The sequence below is a fragment of the Lutra lutra genome, chromosome 1, assembly GCF_902655055.1.
Source record: "Lutra lutra chromosome 1, mLutLut1.2, whole genome shotgun sequence".
NCBI lineage: Eukaryota > Metazoa > Chordata > Mammalia > Carnivora > Mustelidae > Lutra > Lutra lutra.
Window position 1 is genome coordinate 86,465,188 of NC_062278.1, and position 24,815 is coordinate 86,490,002.

The 24,815-nt window shown below is 34.9% G+C and overlaps 1 protein-coding gene across 4 annotated transcripts in view; it reads right to left on the bottom strand.

The window, feature by feature from the left end:
* IFT80 (intraflagellar transport 80) overlaps positions 1–24,815 on the bottom strand; it is a 116,084-nt gene that overhangs the window by 14,364 nt on the left and 76,905 nt on the right. For all 4 annotated transcript variants that reach the window (XM_047729080.1, XM_047729072.1, XM_047729063.1 and 1 more), the window contains 7 exons: positions 23,968–24,086; positions 19,725–19,799; positions 16,987–17,150; positions 7,121–7,185; positions 4,451–4,586; positions 3,893–4,040; positions 800–971 (listed from right to left, as the gene is read on the bottom strand). In XM_047729080.1, the coding sequence (XP_047585036.1) occupies positions 800–971; positions 3,893–4,040; positions 4,451–4,586; positions 7,121–7,185; positions 16,987–17,150; positions 19,725–19,799; positions 23,968–24,086 (879 nt within the window). The remainder of the gene's footprint in view (positions 1–799; positions 972–3,892; positions 4,041–4,450; positions 4,587–7,120; positions 7,186–16,986; positions 17,151–19,724; positions 19,800–23,967; positions 24,087–24,815) is intronic.

Here is a 24,815-nt window from a genome sequence, read left to right on the forward strand (position 1 = left end):
TGAGGTCAAAGAATTTAACTTACAAGGAACCAGAGAAGTAGGCTCTCAGACGATGCTATTATCGTAGATTGCCATCAACAACTCATTGTAAGGGAAAGCATCTAAAAGTCATTTTAAAAGTGTATTCTAAGGGCTGCTAAGCCATGTAAAATTAAAAAGTTCTGTGGTCAAATATGCTTGAAAAAACTGGATTCAACCAAGCTGGGAACTGCTGATCTAAAGTAGAGGTTCTTAACCTTAGGTGTACAAACCATCTGAGGAATTAAAAAATATGCCTAGGATTCATCCCAGATCAAATAAATTAAAATCTCTGTGGGGGTAAAACTTGGGAATCTGACTTTTTTTTTTTTAAAAGATTTTATTTATTTGACAGAGAGAGATCACAAGTAGACAGAAAGGCAGGCAGAGAGAGAGAGAGGGAGAGAGGAGAGCCCTGAGCAGAGAGCCCGATGCGGGACTCGATCCCAGGACCCTGAGATCATGACCTGAGCCGAAGGCAGCAGCTTAACCCACTGAGCCACCCAGGTGCCCGGGAATCTGACTTTTTAGAAAGAGTTCCAGAGGAGATTTTTGTATGTGCCAGTATAGAGAAACTACTCATTTAAATTATAGCTTCTTCCAAAATAAATCACACAGCAATATCTATCCCCTTGTATTGCTTATGTTTTCACTTATTAAAAAGACCCATGATCTCATTTGCAATTTTTCCAGCCCTTAGCTGTTATCGTTTCTTATCTAGCACAAAGACATATGTAAATATGCAACATATACACAATTAGGGATCTAAAATGTAAAGTACCTTAACAAAGCGACAAAGTCTTACAGCATCTTCCCATTTTGAACTGCTTACATATTCATGGAGAATAGCAGGATATGGTGATATGCTGATGTGAACCAGTGAGCCATCAGCTCTTCTTATAGTTACTTGATTTCCAACAAAACTCACAATATGGGGATTTTTACTAAATTCACTGTTGGAAAAAAGCAAAGTATAATTTACGTTCTGAGCAAAATCTTTCATATACACTAAATTTGGGAAGTTAACCCTTGATACAGATATAAAGTCTCCAAATCTCCAAAATTCACCCCCAAAAATGTTAACTCTAGGTAGAATGTATATATTTAAACAAACATTCGAATCTAACTTGCCATACACTTGGAGCAAAATATAGAAGTTTAATTTGGCAATAATTATTACATATTTGAGATACTGGCACAAAAATAAGACATGCAGATCAGTGGAACAGAGTAGAAAGCCCAGAGATAGACCATAAACTCTATGGTCAAATAATCTTTAACAAAGCAGAACAAAATATCCAGTGGAAAAAAGACAGTCTCTTCAATAAATGGTGCTCAGAAAATTGGACAGCTATGTATAGAAGAAGGAAACTCGACCATTCTCTTACACCATATACAAAGATAAACTCAAAGTGGATAAAAGACCTCAATGTGAGGAAAAATCTATCAAAATGCTAGAGGAGAACATAGGCAGTAACCTCTTTGACATCGGCCACAGCAACTTCTTTCAAGACATTTCTCTAAAGGCAAAAGGAAACAAAAGCGAAAATGAACCTTTGGGACTTGATCAAGATCAAAAGCTTCTGCACAGCAAAGCAAACAGTCAACAAAACAAAGAGGTAACCCACGGAATGGGAGAAGATATTCGCAAATGACACTACAGACAAAGGGCTGATATCCAAGATCTATACAGAACTCCTCGAACTCAACACTCAAAAAACAGATAATCATGTCAAAAAATGGGCAGAAGACATGAACAAACACTTCTCCAAAGAAGACATACAAATGGCTAATAGACACATGAAAAAATGTTCATCATTATTAGCCATCAGGGAGATTCAAATCAAAACCACATTGAGATACGACCTTACACCAGTTAGAATGGCCAAAGTTAACAAGACAGTAAATAACAAGTGTTGGAAAGAATGTGGAGAAAGGGGAACCCTCTTACACTGTTGGTGGGAATGCAAGTTGGTTCAGCCACTTTGAAAAACAGTGTGGAGGTTTCTTAAAAAATCAAAAATAGAGCTACCCTATGATCCTGCAATTGCACTACTGGGTATTTACCCAAAAGATACAGATGTAGTGAAAAGAAGGGCCATCTGTACCCCAATGTTCATAGCAGCAATGGCCACAGTTGCCAAACTGTGGAAAGAGCCAAGATGCCCTTCAACAGACGAATGGATAAAGAAGATATGGTCCATATATATAATGGAGTATTATGCCTCCATCAGAAAGGATGAATACCCAACTTTTGTATCAACATGGACAGGACTGGAGGAGATTACGCTGAGTGAAATAAGTCAAGGAGAGAGAGTCACTTACTTGTAGTTTCACTTGTGGAGCATAAGGAATAACACGGAGGACGTTGGGAGATGGAGAGGAGAAGTGAGTTGGGGGAAATTGGAAGGGGAGACGAACCATGAGAGACTGTGGACTCTGAGAAACAAACTGAGGGTTTTGGAGGGGAGAGGGTAGAGAGTTGGGTGAGCCTGGTGGTGGGTATTATGGAGGGCACGTATTGCATGGAGCACTGGGTGTGGTGCATAAACAATGAATCTTGGAACACTGAAAAAATAAAATTAAATTAAAAAAATAAAAAAAAAAAAGAAATGGCAATTTGCAAATGAGTTAGGAGGAATTTTTAAGCAGTGTGTCATGACTATTAACTAACAGGGACAAAATAGACAATGGTTTATCTTGGGAGTTCTGGAACCTCTATCCCCAGAAGTGTTTTAACGTCAACCTGATAAACAGTAAAAGATTACTGTGAAATATCATTGAAAGTGGAGGTAGACTGGGGGAAAAAAATCTCAGGAATCCCTCTCAAGCTCATTAGTACATAATTTTCCCCTCATTTGTTGGTCATGGAAAATGACCAGTTTTAAAATCCTTCCTAATTTTCATTTTGTTATATTTCTGTCCTCATTTTCACAAATTGTAATGTGATGTAATATGATGTAATACTGGTGAAACGCACAGAATTCGTAAAAAAAAAATTATTACGTATTTGAGAGCTATGCTTAAAAGTATTTGAAATAACCTTTTTCCCCCCTAAGTCTTTAGGTAAATTACACAGATGTTTAAAAATCTCGGCATTCACTTTTGAAAGCATAAACCAATAAAAAATTAAGATGATTCCAAGGCTATTTCTCTTAATAAAAAGAGATGAACTTCAAGAGACTAACTTCTCTTCATTAGTTTAAATACTTTTAAAATGATCCTCTCTGGTTTTGCTAAAGTTATGAACTGAATATTAAAATGAACTCAGAACAGATTTGAAAGTTAAGCTAAGGTTTGGAGCTAAGAAGCTTTGTATTCTTATTTTGTCAAGAGTGAGAGATCTTGTTATTTCTTAGAGAATTTAGGAATATACATGTATTTTCTGAAGCCTGTAAAATTAAAAAAAAAAACTCTTCAGTAGCCTTATATAGTTTTTCTATCTTTAATATTAATTTAAAAATTCAATTCTAGAAACACATGCAGTCCTGTAAATATGATAATAATTTATAATTTATGATACTCTGAGAAAGAATAAAGGTTGACACATTTTTTATATCACTGAAAAATCTTAACAATGTCCATATTAAAACCACTAAAACACATTGAAAAAAACTATCTGAGTTACATTAAACAACCTCAGGCTTGACAATTATATAAGGAAAACTATATCCATAGAAGGAACAAATAAATATAATAGTATTATACAATACTTTCAAATTGACCCCAACACTTAAAACTCATTAAGCTAGCATTAGCTAAGCAATTTCATTGAGTAGATTGAAAGGTACCTTGCGGGATTGAAATTAGGGGCAAAAACATGACACTTTAGAGTTATTTATCACAACAAACAATTCCAGCAGTAAAATGTTACCTTGCATCCCTTTCAAATAATGTTTTAGGCAAAATGTCTCTGTCCACATAAACCGTATTGGGGTAATACCACACTGTAAATCGAGTATCTTGAAGTCCACAAAGGATATTACATGTATCACTCCAGGCCAAAGTATGCACCATTGTTCCTTATTTTAAAAAGAATGTTAAGGTACTATTAGTTCCACTACAGTAAGTATTAAAAATACTTTAAAAATAAACTGACATACAGGACCCCTTCTAATTTCAGTAGGTATGACTATATTTTCTGATCATTTAATGGTGAAAGTGTGCAAAAACTCATTTAGAAATGTATGGGAATATTTGAGTATTTTATCTAGAACCATTATGTTTCAATTTATAAGTATTTCTTTCAATGATAATGTAGCTGTAGCAGCTAAAGACTTGCTATTTAAGTGGTGTTAAGTAGTTAAGAAAGGTTATACTAAAGCATTATTCACAGATTAATTCAAGCAAGTATGCTACTTAGTATAAATATGACAGTAGATTCAAGAAAATTCAAAGTAATCAAATTTTAAATGTATTATAATTATTTTACCAAGTTTGATAATTTGTTCTTCCTTCCCAAATCGTTTCACTGAAGTGATATAGAGATCTCTATTTTTATCAATGAAGGCAATTTTTCTATCATTGGTAAGTCCCTTTTGATCCAGAGCAATTTCCAAAATTTCATTCTAAAATTTAGAAAAATGAAAATACTGTATTAGTTTTAGTGCTTGACATCAGAGCATTTAAATTATTTAATTACAAGAACATCTGTTTATTTAAAGATCAATTAAATATCACTCCCTACTTGGAATGATAAAATGTCCCTGTTAAGTAATTTTAAACTACTGGTATAACTCAAAAGCTAAAGCACAGTTACTTTTTTTTTTAATTTACAAGGGAAAGATGCCCCTTAAAACACCATAAATAATGAGTATTTTTTTAAAACTTCATAAGCTGGGAAACATTTCTTTTTCTTTAAAATGTGTTTATTTATTTATTTGAGAGAGAGTGTGCGCACCAGTGGGGGAAGGGGGAAAGGGAGAGAATCATCAGGCAGACTCCCGGTTGAGCGTGGAGCCCAACTTCATTCAGTGAGGGGGTGGGGCTCAGCCCTATGACCCAAGAAATAAAGACCTGAGCCAAAACCCAGTCAGATGCTCAGCTCAACCAACGAGCCACCCAGATGCCCCATGCTGAGAAACACTTCTATCTGTCCTCCTGTTCTACCTTTAGTAGAACAAGGGTGAGGCAAGTCTGAATATCACAAGAGAGATCTACTTTAATTAATACATTCCATAACAAAATTTACTCTAAATAGAAAGCCTATATTTTAAAAGATTTTTAAGAGTAGATTCATGAAAATATCTTATGTTTTTAGGGCTTTAGATTTTACACATTCTTTCATATTTCCTGTGAAACAGGAAACTACCTTGTATTGTAGATACAAGGAACTATACTATACTATACAAGGTACAAGGTACTTTACCTGGTAAAGTAAGTATTCCTATACTTACTCTATAGACAAGAAGACTGACATGTATAGCCATTAAGTGATTTCGCTCAGAAAAACTAGTGACAAGCATATCCAGAATTTAAAATTCAGATTTCTGACTTTAAGATTAGTGTTCTGTCCATATAACAAAGTATTTCTGGCATACTGCATTATCTTACACTATTACACTAGCTAGTGAAAGGACCTTCCTTATATGGTTCAGTGTGGATTTATTTCAACTGAATCCAAGAGGGATTTATTTACTGCTTACTGTCTTAAGACTTGTTAAGACTTTTTTTATTTTTTTAGACTTGCTAGGATTTATTTTGTTTTTTTTTTTGAAGGTATAATAGAACCTTAAATGTCCCATCATTTGGACACAGTTCAAATAAATTGATACACCCATAAAATGTTATACCGTATGGTGAGGGGAAAAGGATTGGGAAAGTACTTTATGTACTGATACAGAAAGATCTCCAGGAACAGTTTATGTGAGAAAAGCAACGTATAGAGTTGTATGTAACATTTTTGTAGAAGAGGGGGAAAAGAACATATATCAGTTTTGTTTATATATATGCACTAAAAAAATCTCTGGAAGGAAAATGAAGTTTAATAATGGTAGTTACTGGGCACCTGGATGGCTCAGTGGGTTAAGCCCCTGCCTTCAGCTCAGGTCATGATCTCAGGGTCCTGGGATCAAGTCCTGCATCGGGCTCTCTGCTTGGCAGGGAGCCTGCTTCCTCCTCTCTCTCTGCCTGCCTTTCTGCCTACTTGTGATCTCTCGCTGTCAAATAAATAAATAAAATCTTACCAAAAAAATAATGCTTGTTACTTATTTGGTGGAACAGAATTGTACTGATAAGAAACAGGTGTAGTAGTGAGACTTTTTCCCCTGTATACTTTTTTATGCTTTTTCATTTCTGAACCTTATGAATTTACTTGTTATTCAAACTCAAACTAATAATTACAAAAAGAGGAAAATAAAATATAGACTAATGCTTCACTATTGGCATTGAACAATAAAGTTAAAAACATATCTAAACCTGAATATATCTCTTATTAGAATAAATAAAATGTGCTGCTTTATTTTAATGCTAAAAATAAAAAACCAATAAGCAACTTCAAGATCTTTTTGTCCTTCTATAGAATTTTTTTTTCAGTTTAACTACAGTGTTAAAACCTAAAAGAAAATGCTGGCTAAGGACTGGTCAGTGGGAAAACTGCAAGTTGTTTAGAAAAACAAAACATTTTTATTTACTGATAAGTACTAAAAATTTAATCAAAGTAGAACATTTTATTAAAAGCAGTAAATAGTCTTAATAAAGACATATAAATCAGATTATTTTATCCATTTAATTTGTATATATAGCTTTCCATTACAGAGTTTACTAGTGTTCAGTCTTTGTAACATTTTTAGGCAAAATACTCTAGTAGAATGCAACTGGGTTTAAATATAAAACTAATTTCTAGGGGTGCCTTGCTGGTTCATTCAGAAGAGCATGCAACTCTTGATCTTGGGGTCATGAGTTCAAGCCCCATGTAGGGTTTTACTTAAAAATGAATAAATAAATTAAAACTTAAAAATAAAGTGGAGGATGAAGCAATTATTACAGATAACTCTTAAAAAATTAATTTCTATGTTTTTTGACTTAAAATGAAAACATCAATTTTAAAAAAGAAGTAAATAAACAGTGGCTATTTACATTAGAAGTAGCTAATGTCCATTACCTTATGAGAAAGAAGCTTCCCATCGCCTAATGGTTTTCCAGTTGATGCCTCAAAAAGGAAGATTACTTGAAAAAAAAAATTAAGCATTAGTTAACGTATTAAATTAGAATTTTTATCGGTAAACTTCAGTGTATTATTATATCCTGATGAGAAATTATTTAACCCTTTGGACCATAGAGTATCTATCAGCATAGTAGAGCAGCAGCATCAAATTCCTACTTATCAATGGGGTTATATTTCTTAAAAAACAGTGGAACTGAATACTTCTTCCTAAAACATATTCCCTACTTAGAATAGTTATTAATGTAATGGTATGGCTTCACTCCTCCATAAGATCTACAATGGCAAGTCCAAATCTAGATGTAATTTGTAATTTTCAGAACTCTGATTTGGACGAATATAACATCATACAATCATACTTCACAAAAGAAAAATGTGCCAAGTGTCTACTATAATACCAGGCAATGTGTCACATACTGTTTAATTCCCTGGGGTCAGTGCACAGTTCCCTGTGGTATAATTAGTAGTTTGTCTGGTTTTTGTTCTGGGTTCCTTGCAGGGACCTTGAACAACCCTTGGAATTTCCTGAGTGATTAGGAATGTCTTAGTTATACTGGTGGGGAGACTCTTGGTGAGCCGCTACATAGCTTCAGAATAGGAGATGGTCATCAGAAAGCCTAAGCATACTCAGTTCCCTGACCTCTGGGGATAGGGAGATTGGGGGATTGGATATTGAGTTCAGTCATGTGGCCAATAATTTAATTAATCATGCCCATATAATAAAAATCCCATAAAAACTCAGGGTTACTTCCTCATTGGTGAACATACTGATATACTGGGAGGGTGATGTGCCCTGATTTCATGAGAAGGCATAAAAGTTCTGTGTTCCTTCCCAGGCCTCGCACTATGTGTATCCTTTATAATAAAACTATAATTCTAAGTATAGCATCTTCCTGAGATCTGTGAGTCATTTTAGCAAATTATCCAACTTAAGGGGGCCACTGGAGTCCCTGAATTTGTAGCCAGTCAGTCAGCAAAATAGGTTGGTCTGGGGCTCCCTGAAGCTTGTGGCTAGTGTCTGAAATGAGGGAAGTCTTGAGGAGAACTTTGCCTTTAAGCCCTGGGGTCTGTCCTAACTCCAGGTTGTTAGTATTAGAAATGACTGCAATATACCAGTTAAGGTAAAAATGGAATAGTAGGTGTCAGGAAGGGTGAGAATCACTGCAACAACCCTAACTCACTGAAAAATGCGGTCTGGGAAGAGAAAGGATGAAAGAACAAGGGATGAGGAACCTCTGTCTCTTAAAGGCAGCAGGATCACCCATGGTGTAAAACAGCAGCTAAGCTGCAATTAGCTGTGAGAGGTAAAAGTTACCTATGCAATTTTGAGATGATGGATCCATCTCCTGGGAAGCTGGCTCACTAAATGCATAAGAAAATGCAAAATAATATGAAAAAGAGAAAATATACAATCCCATGGTTATTATAATCTGTAATAGATAAAATGAAAGTAAGAGATGGGCCAAATATAGATTCTGGACAGTCTCAATTACAGCCTCTGGTCCCAAGGCTCCCACTGAAAGAGTATGTTGGAGAAAATCCTGATTCTGGTTAGCCTGAGGTATAGTGACCATCCTTAAGACTTCCCAAGGAAAAAGTTATGCTAAAAAAATCATGAAAAAGGCTAAAATGATTAGAGATAGACAGAGAGGAGCATCAAGGGCCTTATCCCAGCTAGGTGAAAATCTAAGAAACGGGATGAATAAAGCAAACATTGATGGGGTAAACAAAACAAAACAAAACAAAACACAGAGGTTGGATGAACCAATGGGAAATCCCTGCTGGTCACCTAACATTGAAGGCCTTTAAACAAATCTGTTCTATTCATCCTAGTTTGGAGGAATTTGGAAAGCTATATGGCAAGAGAGCAAAAAGAAACCTCACCTCCAATTGCCTGGGCTATGGTTCCCCAATTTAATTAAGAGATGGATTGATGAAAGGGTTTCTTGGCTCAACACTCTACTGGGGACACAAGACCTTATGCACAGGAGTATGTAAAATGGTCAGGGAGCAGAAGAGAGAAGTTTCTAGGACCTCTTGTTATGAGAGTCCCATGCACTGTGGTACCAAAACCCACTGATGAAGTTTTAGTGAGGACTAAAATTAAATTGGGAGAACAGAGAAAAGCAAGGGTTAATATGAGTAAAGTGAAGCTTGGATGAAAATTGGGGTGTTTAAATGGGCTTCATGTGAAGAGGCTGTGTCTCCTTTACTTGAATGTTTAATGGGATTGGATATTATGTCTGACTGAGGAATCCTTCCACTACCAAGTGCTGTAAAACTAAAACCTGTTGGCAAAGTCCTACTGGTGGTCAATTAGATTGACAGATAAGAGAATACAAGAACTAATGGGATTAAGATGAACATTTAAATGAAAGTATACTTGAAGAAGCTTCATATGAAGTAGTTGTGTCTCTTTTACCTGTATGTACTATAAGGACAGATATTGTGCCTAGCTGGGGAATGTTTCCCCTATCAAATATTGTAAAACAAAAGGCATGAAAAATCCACCTCTCCAACAATATTAACTAGACATACAAAATGGGAACCAATGAGACTGCCCAAACATAGAGGCCTTATACCAAATGGTACCAAACAGAAGCTGGAGTGCTAATAAAGATATATTCTCTGTACAGCAGTCTCTGTGGAGCATAGACTGGGGGGTGTGGGAGCACTTCCCAGTGATAGCTACTGGAACTCTATACAAGACAATTTCCATTTGGAGGGGCAATGACTAGCTTGCTACCAGACACTAATTGAAACTGCCTCTGACTGAAAACCATAAAATAAGGATATCTTGGGTGATGTCAGACAAATGCTCTAAGAGGAAGGCAGCGCCCAGGAGATTCTGTCATAGAACAGAAATGGTCTGAGCAGGAACACACCATCAGGGCAACGCACGGAGTTCCACAGCATGTTCATGAGCAGGTGGCCTGTCTTCCCCAGGATTGACTCTGGAACCACGTGAGGACCTGCAGGATTCTAGCATCACTCGCACAGAGCCTGTTAACAGCTCTCACCAGACCAACAAACAGCTGCTTGGCTTATGGACGGCAGTTCCAACGTGAACACAAGACACTGGGTGTGGAAGGCCACCACTCAGATCAAAAAAGGTAAAAACAAATTGGCTCAGCGAGCTGCACTGCACGCTGTTTACCGTTATGTCTGGATTTTGACCTACTCACAGGCACTGGAATGGCCTGGCTATACGGTGCGGTGGATGGGCAGTGGAAGACTGGACTATGAACGGGGTGCTCTTCCGGGGCATGGCCATATGGAAATCACTGTGGAAATCTGAAGGGTGCATTCAAACAGGCCATATCAATGCCCATCAGAAGAACCCCTTTTCAGCATCAGAAGATGTTTACAAATGGTGAGCAGACACCCAGGTGTGCCACTTGAGGTAGCCACTGGGTTAATCAAGTGAGTGGACGCAAACAATGCAGAGAGGGGTTGACTCTAGACATATTCCTTTTGCATCCGTGGAGGCACAAAATGCCAACGGGAACTGTTCTGTCTGCCAACAAGAGAGATTTAGGGACTGCAGATGGCTATGGGGAAGATGCTCTGCAGGGAGTCGTTGTGCACAGCGGCAAGTCCGACTGATGCCTGGAGCACTGGGGGCTACAAGTGGGTCCTGACAGAAATGGACACTGACTCTGGGCTGAGCTTTGCTTACCCGGTGGTAGAGGCAAAGGTTCAGAGTACTATGGAAGAACCGGAGTAGAAGGTATTGTGCTGATCTGGACCACTGAGTCACATTTCTTCAGACCAAGGAACATACTTTACAACCCATCATGCCCAACAATGGGCAGAGAGATCCTTTTTGAGAGTAATAGTTTGGTAAAGAATTAGAATGGGCAATGAAAACAATGGTTATTTAAAATGGGGAGAAAGGTAATATAGGCATGAAGAACTAGCTTACAAGGCTTCATGAGTGGGTACTGACACTCAACATGAAGGGAGCAAAGGGTGTGTTCACACTAGATAAATTCCTCTGCAGTTTCAGTGGAAATAAGGAATAGGGGGTGAGGAAGATGCTAGTATGACTATGCAGTTATTCCCACAAAAGGAGAATGCTGGTATGATGGCTATACTTTTTCCTTTCTTTCCCAAATCACCTCAAATTTCTTCTTTTTATTAGATACAATGGTCTCAGGACCAAGGTTACAACTACAATTATCAGAAGCAGAGATGATTCCTAGGCAAGAAACTATTTGTACTTTCAACTTTGAGGTCAGAATTTCCGAGGACCTGATGGAATGGGTTGTGCTCCCACTCCAGCTGGTAAATATAAGGTTAAATGTGAATGCAGCTATCCTGCCCAGTAGTAGAGACAGCCCACTAGTTCTTTACAAATGGAGAGAAGGAGAAATAGTACCTGAGAATAAAAGAATGACTAAATGGGTATGCAATGGAGGAAAACCAATATTCATTAATGCTTCAGAAGAGTCTCCAAGCAAAAGCTGATATTATTTGTTTTTCAAGTATAGTTAGCATACAGTGTTATATTTAGTTTCGAAGAAATAAATAAAAACTTTAAAACTGATATTATTTCTTAGCTCAAGTATACCAGATACCTAAAAAGGTGAAGCCAAGGAGCAACTGGGTGGTACAGGTGGTTAAGCATCTGACTCTTAGTTTTGGCACAGGTCCTGCTCTCATGGTTCATGAGATCAAGCCCTGCTTTGGTCTCTGTACTCAGTGTAGGGTCTGCTTGGGATTCTCTCTCCTTCTCCCTCTGCCCCTCCAACTTGTGTTCTCTGTCCCTTAAAAAAAAATTAATAAACCTTTGGGACACCTGGGTGGCTCAGCTGGTTAAGCAGCTGCCTTCGGCTCAGGTCATGATCCCAGCGTCCTGGGATCGAGTCCCACATCGGGTTCCTTGTTCTGTGGGGAGCCTGCTTCTCCCTCTGCCTCTGCCTGCCACTCTGTCTGCCTGTGCTCTCTCTCTCTCTCTCTCTTTCTGACAAATAAGTAAAATCTTTAAAAAAAAAAATTAATAAACCTTTAAAAATTTTTAAAAAAATGAAATAAATAGAAAGGTGAAGCCAACAGACACTCATTTCAGACCTAAAGACACATGCACATTGAAAGTGAAGAGATGGAAAAAAATTTATGATGAAAAAGGAAGTGAAAAGAAAGCTGGGGTAGCAACATTTATATCAAATAAAACAGAGCTTTAAAAAAGACTGTAACAAGAGACAAAGAGACGTTACTACATACATTACTACATTATGCTACATATGCTACATTATTACATAATGATAAGGGAACAATCCAACAAGAAAATATAACAATTGTAAATATTTTTAAAAATTGTAAATATTTATGCACCTAACCTGGGAGCACTCAAATACATAAAGCAGCTATTAATAGACACAAAGGAAAAAATTGATAGTAATACAATAATAGTGGGGGACTTTAACACCCCACTTACATTAATGGATAGATCATCCAGACAGAAAATCAACAACGTAACAGTAGCTTTGAACAACATATTGAACCTGATGAATGTAACAGATATATTCAGAAGATTCCATCCAAAAAACCAGCAGAATACACATTCTTTTCAAGTGCTCATGGAACATTCTCCAGAATAGATCATATGTTAAGCCATAAAACAAGTCTCAACAAATTAAACAGGACTGAAATCATATCATGCATCTTTTCCAATGACAATGATATAAAACTAGAAATTAATCAGAAGAAAAAAATCTGGAAAGAACACAAAGAAATGGAGGTTAAATAGCATGTGACTAAATAATGAACAAGTCAACTAAGAAGTCAAAGAGAAAATAAAAAAATACATAGAGACAAATGAAAATACAATGGTCAAAATCTTTGGGATGCAACAAAAACTGTCCTAAGGGGTAAGATTATATAACAGTATAGGCCTACCTCAAGAAGCAAGAAAAATCTCAAACAACCTAACCTGACATAGAAAGGAGCTAGGAAAAAAATAAATGAGCAAAGCCCAAAGCCTGTAGAAGGAAAGATATAATAAAGATTAGAGAATAAGTATATGAAATAGAGTCTAAAAAAAAAAACAAAACAATAGAACAGACCAATGAAACCAGGAACTGGTTCTTTGAAAAGATCAACAAAATTGATAAACCTTTAGCCAGACTCATTAAAAAAAAAAAGAAAGAAAGAAAGAAAGAGAGAGAAGATTGAAATAAATCAGAAATGAAAGAGAAATAATAAGTGACACTACAGAAATACAAAGATTATTAGAGAATATTATGAAAAATTATATGTCAAAGATGACAACCTAGAAGAGAGGATCAATTTCTAGAAACATATAACCTCCCAAAACTAAAGCTGGAAGAAAGAGAAAACTTGAATAAACTGATTAATAGCCATGAACTTGAATCAGTAATAAAAAAACTCCCCCAAACCAAAAGTCCAGGACCAAATGGCTTCACAGGTAAATTCTACCAAACATTTAAAGGTTGTTAAAACCTATTTTTCTCGTACAATTAATAAAAAATAGAAGAGGAAGAAAAGATTCCAAATTGACTCTATGAGTTCAGCATTATCTTGATACCAAAAAGATACAGACAAAGACACTACCAAAAAAAGAGTACAGGCCAATATCTCTGATGAACATAGATGCAAAGTTCCTCAACAAAATATTGGCAAACTGAATCCAACAATACATTAAAAAAATTATTCACCACAATCAAGTGGGATGTATTCCAGGGATGTCAGGGTGGCTCAATATTTGCAAATCAATCGATGGAAACCACATTAACAAGAGAGAGAATAAAAACTCTATGATCATTTCAATAGATGCAGAAAAAGCATTTGACAAACTACAAGATCCATTCATAATAAGCTCTCAATGAAGTAAGTTTAGAAGGAAAATAACTCAACATAATAAAGGCCACATAGGAAAAAAAAAAACTGGCTAACATTACTTATTTTAGAGAGAGAGTATGCTGAGTGTAGAGGGGGCAGAGGGAGTGAGAGAGAATTTCAAGCAGACTTCGTGCTGAGCATGGAGGCTGAGGCAGGGCTCAATCTGAAAACCCTGAGATCATGACCTGAGCTGAAATCAAGAGTCAGACGCTTAAGCAACTGAGCCACAGGAGCCCCCAAACCAGAAGCTTTTTTAAAGATAAAAGCATTCCATCCTTTTGCTGATTGCACATATTATAAAGAGATGGAGGTATAGGGATAGATTTGTCTACTTCTTCTTTAACTAACTGTAAGTGGCCATGAACTATGGGAGGCTTGGATCTGTATTTTAGTGTTAGTATGTGGCAAAAACTGGTAGAAAGAACAACCAAGGAGCTGCCGGCCTCAAAGAGCTGCTTCTAGACATAAGAAACTGCTCTCTAACATCTCTCCCCATACCCAGATATTTGTTCCAAATAGCCACCCACACCAATATCATAACGTATCTGTGCAAGTGTTTAAGGAGAAGGAAGCCAAAAGCACTAGTACCTCTATTCTTAATTGGTCACCCAAAGTGGTAGAATACTGTTCTCAGTGCAAGAATCCTACTTATAAAGGAGCTCCCAAATTAGGAAGGAACCACTGGTTTCATATGGAATGGTCCCCCCACTTGAAGGAACATTTCACAGGTTAATGATTCTATGTACTTCAATTTGTTTTCTACTGTTAGCATATACCTCTATTTAGCCATCAATGAAGACTAGTTTCTTTTAAAAGGAACATATGAAAAATATGTTCCGCTCATTTTATATCAGTTGACAACAATAATTTTATTCAGGTCTTTTTGATTTTCTGTTTGCAGCAAAACAGAATTGCATGATCATCTTCAACAATCAAAATTAAAGTAAAACAGATAATTTATTGGCAGATAAACCTTCTTTCTGAAAATGTTGATAATTCTTTCTAGCTCTAAAATTCTATGAATTATCAAATAATTAAAAAGTAATGTTTCAGATGTGAATTAAATATAGAAAAATTCAGAATAAGGTATATGTAGTAGGAAACATACACTTTATTATAGCCTCTATCTGAAATCTGTGGTGTTGAACAAGAGAAGTAAAGACAACTAACTCATGATGATCACTAGGATTTTTAAATTTAAGCTTACTGAAGACAAAACTCTGACTTCCAAATTATTATTATCAACAATTACTTAGTCATCTTAAATGCTTCTGCTAACCAGATAGTATCTTATTTGATTCTCTTTTTTAGCCAGAAAGGAAGTCCTTCAGAAAACAAAGCAATCACCAAATGTCCGCTGTCAGAGAAGGTCTAAGGCATGAAGAGATAAAAGCTCTATTTAGGAGGATTATATTTCTACCAGCATGAGACATGATGTTACCTGAAAATACTGAAAATTAAACAGCGGGACAGTAGCTCCTGAATTAGGTCTTTCATAGCATGGACTAACAAAATTAACATTCAGGTCAGTTTTTTTTTTTCTTTTAATAACACATCACAGTGATAAACAAATGTTTAGCAATATGTATCAATAGGGAAAAGTAATTATTTAATATTTTTCCACTAAGATTTAGGGATAACTCACTCTCTCTTTTATCTCATTGGCTCTACTTCCTCTCACCCATCTCTAAATATTGATGCGCTCAGGCTTTGGTCCTTTTCTCTGCCTATAATTCATTTCCTAGACGATTTTATTCAGTGCCATGGCAGCATCTGTACACCAGTGACTTCCAATTTATATTTCTAGTCCCCAACTCTCTCCTGAGCCCTGGCCTTGTCTATCCTATTGTTTACTCTCCATTCCTGCTTGAATGTGCAAGAAGCATTTAAACTTACCGTGACCAAAATAGAACTCCGTATGTGGACTTCCTCTAACCTTCCTCCTTCCCCATCTTCCATCTTATTCATCCAGGATAAAAATGTAGGATACTATGCTTTCCTCCTCTTTCTGTCTCTCTCATGCCAACATTCTTACCACGGCCAAATTTTTACATGATCTTTCTCTCTGTCCTCTCCTCCCACATTCTACCTTGACCTAGCCTCATGGACTTCTGGCAGTTCCTTTTACATGCCAGTTATTCCCATCTCAGAACCCTTGCAATTACTTGTCCTAGAGTCATTCCCCTGTCCTGTCCCACCTCCAGCATACTCTATTCCCTCATCCTGCATTTTCTCCACAACACATATCATTATCTGACAACCTATTATATATTTGTATATTCATTTGTGTGTCTTATTCACTGTTGTATCCTCAACTTCTAGGAAAATACTTGGTATGTGGCAAGTACTTGGTATTGGATGATTGTTGCTGTGATATAGCAATGCCCCAATAAAATGGTATCTCTGTATGATGGAATTCCAAAACACCTTGCATACTTATATCAATTTACAAATAAGTAGTCTTTATTTTTATATGAAAATTTTAAATTATTTATAACTGTCTTCTAATTAATTTAAAATAAATATAAAAATATTTCTAAAAATATAAGTATATATATGTAAAATACAGTACAATGAAGCACAGTATTTACTATGTGTACCTAATGAAGAAAAAGGGAACATTTTTAAAAAAATCACTAAATTTAAAAATTAACAAACATTTTTAGGACTCACAAATTTGAACTCAATCTCTCTACAAACAGCTACTAAATATATAAGGATTTATTCCTTACCAATAAGCTTTGATGTCATCACAATATCTATTAATCAATTGGGTATAATATGACTCTAGTTCTTTAATTAATTCACACTTAGGACGAATTAGGAAGTTCATAATTCTTTCATATAAAGTTAGCATATTAGGAGATGAGAAAATGAAAGCTAATTTGAGGAAATTTTACACTGTTAACAAATTTCATGGAAAATTATAAAAATGCACTTACTTTTTTCATCAGCTTTGTCTTTTATTGCAATGGTATCATTACTCAGAGACACAGTCTGTGCATTCAGAATATCTGTTCTCATTCCAGGAAATTTTGGAGAAGAAATGAAGCGGCCTTCATAAGAATATAAATAGATACCACCACCATCTACAAGAAGAAAATGTCTAAAAAAAAAAAAAAGAATAAAAATACATTCTCAAATAGAAGCTTACTATATTTTCATTTTTATACTGGAGAAAAGTTTATTCTTTGGAAAAATCTAATTTTTTTTCCTTTGAAAATTTATGGCATTGCAAAAAAACAATTCAAACAATAAAGCAAAAGCAAAAGATCTCTAGCAATCCTCTCTCTATAGAGATAATTTAGGACAAAGTATAGATATATTATAATTTTATTTTATTAACTCATTCCTGATGGACATTTATTTCAAATTATCCACTGTTTTAAAGAATGTCTATAAACATTGTTTTATAGAATGTCTATACATATCTCTGTATGTCTACCTTACTTATTTCCTTAGTATAACTTCTAGAAATATAATAATTGGCTCAAAGGGCATATACTTATAAAATTTTAATATGTATTTTTAAACTGCCCTTTAAAAGGTTTTAGTAATTTACACTCATATTACTGCCATACTGGAGTGTCTGATTCCTCGATGCTGAACGCAGTATTACTTTTTAAAATCTTATGTTCAAAACTGTAAGACCCTTGATCAGAACTATTTCTTGATTTAGGAATTACTAAGTGTTCTTTCTTGCCTTGGAAATGAATACATACATTTTAATTAAACTAATACTTGAGTACTGGTATGTAGTTTAATTGAAGGGTTTGGTCCTTACACATTAATGTATGAAAACAATATTTGCTAATGTTGACAAAGTGACACATCATATTAGTATATATTTTTTCTTTGTTTCAATATTAAAAACTTTTTCTCTCCTGAACAAGACATTGTGTAAGCTTTTAACCTTCTTGTGAGTAACACTGTGTTTCAAAGGGCAAACATTTCTAAATGTAGAAATAGGACAAACATTAGGCAGTAAGTAAATTATTCTTTAATTGCCTAATCAGTCATGCCATTAACATATGCCTTTACTAAGAGCATATTCAATACACTAATAAGTAATGTATAAATAAAATTTATTTGGCACTGTTCAAGTAAAAAGAATTTCAGAAATATGGTTTTTTAGATAGCTGACACCTTATCTTTTAAGTGGAAAAGATGTCTTTTTGTATTAAAAATGTATGATATTACAAGATAATATATTTCAATTTCACTAAACAGATGAGACAATATTTGACACAATTTTTCAACCACTCAAGGTCATCAATGTGATGATCATCTTCAGTAACTGTTTAACTGACAGCTTTGGTACTCATGAGAATCTCTTGGTGCATCAGAATAATTAAGCTATTCAGCGATACAGTTCTGTGCTTTTTGTTTTCTCTATGCTGCCTTACCAGGCAGTCACTTTTCTTCTTATCCTTGTGCCAGCCTCTCACAGCCCACCAGCATTCCTCTTCTGGTTTGCTATTTATAAAATCTGGGGGTTAGAAAACCTGGTAACAACACTATTAAGAGATTGCCTAGGTGTGAGTAAAGGAACGAGGAATAAAATATATGGTTTTAGTGCAAAGATTTCATGGGTAGCTATTTTAGGCAACTGCTGATTCTATTTTCAAACTTTATTTCTGGTTTTGTTGGGTTGTAGCTTCCTAAGACTGACCTTTGATTCAATTGGATATCACTGTACTCGATAGACTGATTGATGATAGTTTTCATGGAAAAGTGTGGGTTCTTGAGGAATAGCTATTCCCAATTTACTCCAGTTTGTTGGCCTGGAGTTTCATGGTCCTGCATATACCAAAGGTGTGGTAAAGAATATTATTTTTCAAACTTCAGATCACAGTCATGTAGTGGCTCATAAAATCAATGTGTTTCAAATATTTAAAACCAAAAGAACTGAACATTATAAAAAATAAGGGTCCTGAGGTCAAAACGACCTTATAGTAATTCCCCCATTTCTTTCTTTATTTTTTTAAAAGATTTTATTTATTTATTTGAGAAAGAGAGAGAAGGGGACATAAGAGGGGGAAGGGACAGAAGGAAAGGGAAAAGCAGACTCCCCACTGAGTGCAGAGCTCAACTTGGGGCTTGGTCCCAGGACCCTGAGATCATGACATGAGCTGAAGTCAAAAGTTTAACCAACTTAGCCACCCAGGCGCCCCAACTCACCTGTTTCCCTCTCATTCTCTCACATCACTACTTTGATATTTACTTGTAATAAATTTAGTTTCATCATTCTTAATATATTAATTCCTTTTATATTTCTCAATGTAAATTTTTAGTATAGTAAATGATGAGACATATAACCTATATATAACCTCAAGAATGTTTTTTAAGAGTGTAGAGAGGGGTGCCTGGGTGGCTCAGTCGGTTAAACATCTGAATCTGGATCTCAGCTCAGGTCTTGATCTAAGGCTCATGAGTTCAAGCTCCACACTGGGCTCTACACTTTAAAAAAAAAAAAAGGTAGAGAAATTCTGAGACCAACAAGTTTCAGAACCACTGACCTAATAGCTTATTCTTACTTTTTTCCTTTAAAATAAATAAAAACAGATTGATCCCAAATGACTAATATACCATTTTGTAAGTGCATGCTTTAAAGAGTACTTTACCGCAATCTGAAATATTTTAACCCCATATTCAAGAGTCAAACATGATAAACAAATACCTTTCTGCCTGCAGAATTAAACTAACAGTTCCTTCTTTAAGATCAAATATAAGTGGTGTATTCCAGTTCTTCGTACTAAAAGATAAATAAAATAGATATTTATTAACTTTTTAAAAAACCAAATACTCTTTAATAAATAGGTAAGTATTCACTTTAAAAAGTATTATCAGTTTCACCATAACTGTATATATTTCTATTATAGCACTAGGCACATTGTTCTGAAATCATTCACTTACATGTCTGTATCCCTGACTAGAAATCAAACTCTGGGTAAGTAATAAGTATTCAATAGTAAATGTTCAACAAATATTTATTCTAGGTATCACAATATGTGAATTGAGGAATCCTAAGTACATATTCTGTCATTTATTAGCTCTGTGATTTGGGCAAGTCATCTTACGTTTCTCATCTGATAAACAGTAATGGTATGGCTCCGGGAAGAAAGGACACATTTTTGGCTAGCCAGATCAGGATTAGCGATCTGGTTGCACCACCTGTCGGCTATATGATCTTAATAAGCTTAATCTCCTAAGAATCAGTTTCCTTATTTGTAAAATGAAGATAATGGTGACTCACCTAAAGTGCCTAGCTAACTGCCTGTTATGTAGTAGATCTCGGACAAACAGAAACTATAATAACAATAATGAATATGAGCATTTTTCCTGCAGGTCTCCCAATGTTACTGTTGGTCCAAATGGAGATTTCTGTGAAGCATTCTGTAAACTAAAATACTGTATAAATGTAAGTTATGACCATGCTTATTGAATGAATGGATAAATAAATGAACAAATAACTCCTTTGGTTTCTACAGTGTAATAGGATTCAAAGATAGGCAAGAGGGAGAGAACATTTACAAACTGAAAACCACCCCAAGTCATCAAAATTTCACATTTAAAATGTGTTATTACTCTTATATATTCTGAATTCCTCTCAATTATTTTCATGAAGCCAATTCTTTAAATCAGATTACACCTCATATTCAGATCCAGAAAGTGTGGGAAGGCGAAGGCTGCAGTAAGTGGGCACACTGATGGGAAATGGCTAATGCCAGTAAGTAAATGCATTTCAATAAGTAAATGCATGCACACAGCAACACAATGAATAAACTACAAATAATTAGTAAGCGTGGTGTTCACAGGTATGATAAAGATATGTGCTTTGTACTTTAGAAAAGATATCATAGCATGTTTCATTTATGTAGTCATTAGAATTAACCTTCAGTCTTTGATAATAGTGATTGTGAGGTTTTTTTTTTTATTATTTATTTGACAGAGAGAGAGAAATCACAAGCAGGCAGAGAGGCAGGCAGAGAGAGAGGGGAGGAAGCAGGCTCCCCACGGAGCAGAGAGCCTGATGGGGGGCTCGATCCCAGGACCCTGGGATCATGACCTGAGCTGAAGGCAGAGGCTTTAACCCACTGAGCCACCCAGGTGCCCGTTTTTTTTTTTTTTGCTTGTTTTGTTTTTTGTTTTTGTTTTTTAAAGATTTAAAGTCCCCCTGCAAAATATCTGGTATTTATGACAACTGGGATATATATGTCTGCCCTAAGCCACACTGATGAATAGGAGCAATTTTCTAAAAATTATTTGAATTCTAAGTTCTAAAAAATTATTTGAAAAATCAAATGAAAATTTAACATAGACACTTATATATTATTTACTTTTTCTGGAACAACTTTTCATATAAAACACTATATTGCTTACATGCTTGTTTTAAAAATTACATTTTTATTACTAAAAAGGGGTAACAGTTATCAAGAACTGGGGGTCAAACCCCAGCTCTTCCTTTAGTAAGGGAGTTTAGTAATTTGACCTAAGGTAAGTTACTTAAATATTAAATACTCTGTGTATCTGTTAGTTTCTTCATCTTGTAAAATGGAAATAATAATAATATTCAACACACAGGGTAAATTAGACCATGACCATAAAGACAGTATAATAGTGCTCAATAAACAATAGTTGTTATTTAAAATACTAGTATGTGTTCTGGGGCCCCTGGCTGGCTCAGTCAGTAGAGGATATGATTCTTGATCTCAGAGTTGTGAGGCTGAACCCCATATTGGGTTTAGAGTTTACTTAAAAATAAAATCTTTAATACATAAATAAAATAAAAATGCTAGCAGGTTTTTTAATTTAATGAAATATATTTTGGTGATGATAGGTCTCAGCACTACCTCATTCCCACTACCTGGTATTTCACTTTAATAAATAATTTTGTACCTTAGTAAATGTCTTGACAAGAGAGGGAAGGCATATCTAAGTCAGAAAAGAAGAAAAGCAGTCTTATATTTTGCCACATATTAACTAATATATGAAAAGTAGGGTGATAAAAAAAATTAAATCATAACTGCCAAACTTTTCTTAAGTATTTTAAAAAGCAGTTTTTCTAATACAAGTAACACATGATACTAATCCTATGGATTCAAACATTACATCATTGCCACTAAAACTAGCAGAATAAACCCATCATTTGGGGTAGTTAAGAACCCTACCTTTCTTCAAACAAACCCTAAATTGAAGAGATCTTCTCTATTTTTCCTCAACTCCATGAAAATTAATTATTCAAATGACTATGTGCACTAGGTGATTGTGAAATTTCTTCACATTCTATAATCTCTCCCCTATATAGCAACTATTTAACTTAGTATCTTTCTTGACTTTCCCGAGTCTTATTGTTGCTCCTTCTCATTCATATGAGAAAAAATTTTCTTATATTAATTTAAATTATATTAGATTAAGTTATATTATAACTTAAATTGAGCCACCTGTTTATCCCCTCTCTTCTCTGCTTCTTCCATTTAATTCTTGACTGCTGTCCTAAGTTGCAGATTCTGATTAGTAGATTTACATATAGTGAGTGAGAATTTTTAATATATAGTTGTAGTAAGTGTTACTGTTAATCATATTGGATACCTTTGTGTTGTGTACTACTGGGCTTAGGAATCCAAGATACCACTATACTTTGTTTTTTGATTCATTTATTCATCCAAGAATTTTTTTTTATTAAGTACCTATACATGGTGAACACAGTACAGTGCTGGATACTGGGTGTATAGTTGTGAATAAGACACATATATAGTCCTTATTTTCAATTTTATATCCAATGATTAAACTATAATCACATGATGTTATAAATATAAGCATAGAATGTAAAAAACAATCCTTAACTATTCACAACTCAGGAAAGTAACATAGTGGTGACTTGAGTTTCCTGGATAGTTGAGAAGTCAGCTGGGGGCATGCTTAGAGCCAGCTTGTACCAACTAGTATATTTTCAGGAATTCTGCAAACCAACTGTTTAACAGAGCTATTATTTAAAATTAAATTATATAAACTTATAACTAAGCAAATTATATTCAAAACAAAGATAAGTGCTCCAAACCTATTACTTCCAGATAATCTTACTACATTTTACTATTATCTATGCACTTGAGATTATTTACATCTGTTGTATCTATATGGTGGCAATTCTATATAATGGCTTGCTACTGCGCATCTCTTTTCAATTCTGCTTTCAGTGACATCATACTGGTATCTTGAAATCAGCCTTGGTAGAAGTATTTACATTACAGAAACAGGCAAACACTGAAAAATCAGGTTTGTTTGTTTCCAGAAAGCTAGTTCAACATTCATCAGCACATACTGAGTTAAATTTTGAAAAATACCAAGTATATTTGTTTTAGGCACAAGTTTCTCAGATGTACTGAAATTATTTCCTGCTTTCTAAAAAGCAGATTGAATATATTTTCCTTCATCATCTCTGGGCAACTCTGTATCTTCAGTATGAACATCCATGATTACCCTAGGCTATAGCACTAAACCTGAATACCTCATTGTGTCTCTATTGAACATCTTTTAGCCTGTTGTCAGGCTGTTAGCTGTTCCCTCTCTTCCAGTGGCTAGGTGGGTCCTTTTCCCAACAATTATCAGCTGTTCCTCCAGACTTTGAAATCAAGTTATACTAAATTCCTTAAGAATGTGAGTAAAGAAAGAGTAAACACTGTCAGAGAAAGTATTTTCTACTATAAAAATGATTATTAACCTCTGATGCACACCCTTATTAGATTTATTTTCATTGGTTATAGCTCATTTTAAAATCACTTCTTGATTGGGAGTAAGTGAGGATAAGCGAGGTTTTAAGAAAATTAAATTTAGAACCAAACCATGTTGATAGAAAAGGCTGAAAATAAATTTCCCCATCACAGACAAAACTCTGAATTTTTTAAGAAATGCAAGATGCTTACGAGAACACATAACATTGAAGAGACGTTGAAACAACTAAGTGTGCATAGTTCAAAGATGCTTTAATGACTCTATCACGGAATTCCAGTAAATCCACTGCATCATTAAGAACATTGCGAACCTAAACAAGGAAAAATGAAATACCAACAAACAACATTAAAATACATCAGCATTTTAATTAGGTAAGTTAGCAAGATTCTGAAGCATAAAATTCAATGCACTCTAGATTACCTAATCATATAAAAAAGAGTTCAGTAGTAACTAGCCAGAAGACAACATACTTGGTTTGTATAAAAGTCAACTAACAAAAGAGAGACATAAAAAAACTTTAGAAATGTAGATTTCTAACCTGAAAGCCAATCTGAATGTCAATGTAGCAATGGAGAAATAAGGTGAAAAATGCTGTAACACTGAGATATAGTAAATAATATATATGGCATATAGGAGTTGGAAAGAGACTATATGATTCTATCCAAACAGTAAGAATATCTGTTTTTAGGGCTAGGTCTTACTTTAAAATTTAAGTTCTTATAAAAAGCGATATAATAATTTTAAAAAATCAAAATGGAGTGGTAGGTATTAGTAAAGCTGCACAGCTGCACAGTGAAGAAGTCAAGCTGCACAGAGGGGCACAAGTATTTCCATATGTTAAAACATAGAGATAATATATAAGGAAGCTAAGTACCAACAAACAAATAAAAATTTTACTTATGATAGTCAAACCATTATAAAAATAACAGAATAAACTTTGCAAGGATTTTAACCCTTGGCAGTATCTGCTTACAACTCTGAAGTTGATGGACAATCTGCAACAAATTAAGAAAAACGTCAAGCAAGTTAAATTTATCTA